This window comes from Terrapene carolina, unplaced genomic scaffold (genome assembly GCF_002925995.2).
Source record: "Terrapene carolina triunguis isolate 2854851 unplaced genomic scaffold, T_m_triunguis-2.0 Scaffold23048, whole genome shotgun sequence".
Classification (NCBI taxonomy): domain Eukaryota; kingdom Metazoa; phylum Chordata; order Testudines; family Emydidae; genus Terrapene; species Terrapene triunguis.
Window position 1 is genome coordinate 1 of NW_020687399.1, and position 1,905 is coordinate 1,905.

The 1,905-nt window shown below is 66.5% G+C and overlaps 1 protein-coding gene across 1 annotated transcript; it reads right to left on the minus strand.

The window, feature by feature from the left end:
* Window positions 1–952: 952 nt before the first annotated feature.
* LOC113408729 (tenascin-X-like) lies at window positions 953–1,591 on the minus strand (the record flags this gene model as incomplete). Its single annotated transcript, XM_026662119.2, has 2 exons — window positions 953–1,184; window positions 1,428–1,591. Coding segments are annotated over 2 exons (245 nt in total), but the record flags the coding sequence as incomplete, so codon positions are not given.
* Between the last annotated feature and the right edge of the window lie 314 nt (window positions 1,592–1,905).

A 1,905-nucleotide genomic window follows, 5' to 3' on the forward strand; every position in this document is an offset into this window, starting at 1 on the left:
GGCCGGGGCCTGGCTCTGGGTGTGAATCGGGAGCGGCTGGAGCCGGGTGTGGGGCTCCCCGTGGGGCTGAGTGATCACAGCACCCGGAGGGGTTTGCTGCAGGTCACTGGCCTGGCTCTGGGAGAGACAGCCCAGGCTGGGGAGTGAAGGGGGCCCAGTGGTGCCACGGTCCCAGGCTGCACCCCGGGGATCCCCCCACAGCCCCAAACCCCCTAGTGACCCCGTAACTCCCAGCGACCTCCCCACCACCCCAACCACCATCCCCCCAGTGACCCCAGGTCTCCCAGTGACCCTCTTGCCACCCTGAACCCCCCACCAAACCACCACTACCCCCCACTGTAGCCCCATCCACTCTGTACCCCAGGGGCCCCCCAAAGCCCCTCATATTCCCCACCCCCCACACACTCCTGCATCCCTCCAGGCCATGGGGAGCGCCCCCGTCCTCCCCCACCCCACACCTATCCCCCGCCCCAACAGTTTCTCACGCGCTGGGTTTTTTTGGTAACATTTTCAGCTGTTTTTTTATATATAAACTATATTGCTCAATAGACTCTGTACAGCCCCCTGGAAACCCCCTTAACTCTGCCCTCCCCAGATTTCCCTGCAAACCCCCTTAACTCTGCCCCCCAGCGTCCTCGCCCGTCCGGGCTGTTTCAATCAGAATAAAGGTGCTTTGGGTCCATTCGTCTCCGTTGCTCCACCGGGGATGGGGTCACCGCTCGCTCCCCTGCCTCCCCACAGGCCCTCTGCTCGGGGAGGTGACAGGGGAGCCCCAGAGGAGATGGGGGTCAGGACTCCTGGGTTCCATCTGCCCCCCCCCAGGCTGGATTGGGGTGCCCCCTTCAGCCTGGGCCTGCTGCACTGTGGGGAGCAGGGACCCCCCAGGGGTGTGTGGGAGGGGCTAGGTGAGCTGGGGGGGTGGGGAGGGAATTAAGCATTGGGGGCTCTGGGAGGAAGGGGGGTGTCATGGGGGGAGGGGTGGGTGGAAGGGCCCCGTGGGGGGGTCTCCTCGTGACACCCCGGCTCCCCCTGGTGGCGCCCGGCAGTGCTGCGGTCTCGCTCGCTCTCTCTCCCTCTCGCGTCTGTCTGTCTATCCGTCCGCCTCAGCCCCGCCGCGGCCGCAGCTTCATCTCGGTGAAGGGGATGGAGAACTCGAAGCCTTTCCAGTTAAACCAGTTCACGCCCTGGGGGGGGGAAGAAATGGGGGGTGAGAGGCCCCCCCCAGCAACTTCTGTAATAGTGCTAGGCGCAATCCGTGACTCAGTTTCCCCACTCCCTTGGACTGGCTGGATGGGAAGGAGTTAATTTCCTCCCCGGGGATGGGCCAACCCAGGGGTCCTGGCTCACAGTCCCCACCCCTGCTCTCCCCACCAGCGCCCCCTGCCCCCAGACCCGGGAGAGAACCCAGGCGTCCGGGCGGGCCGTACCTGGTGGTCCCGGCGGCTGCCGTAGAGCCCGTTGAGGTTGGCGTAGTGGCAGTTGTGGTACCACCAGGCCCCGCGGTAGGACACCGCGCAAGGGATCAGCAGCCGGTTCGGGTCCCGGTCCCGGGTCGAGAAGACGCTGCCCGAGTGGTAGCTCAGCGCGTCGCCTGGGGGGAACAGGGGGTTAGGGGGACATGGGGGGGACAGCACCCCTCCCTCATCCCCCCCAGGACACAGACACCCCATCCACTGACCCCACAAACATAGCAACCCCCCACTGTGCCCCCAGACCCCACCAATCCCCCTGGACATGGACCCCCCCACCCACTGACCCCCTGACATAGCAGCCCCCCGCTGTCCCCCATCCATCCCCCTGTGGCCCCCACAGCCCCTCATCCTCTGCCCCCCGGCCAGCACCCCCATCTCCACCCCCACCTCCCTTTCGCTCTCCGTCTGCCCCCAGTGGCTCCCTCCCTGCCCC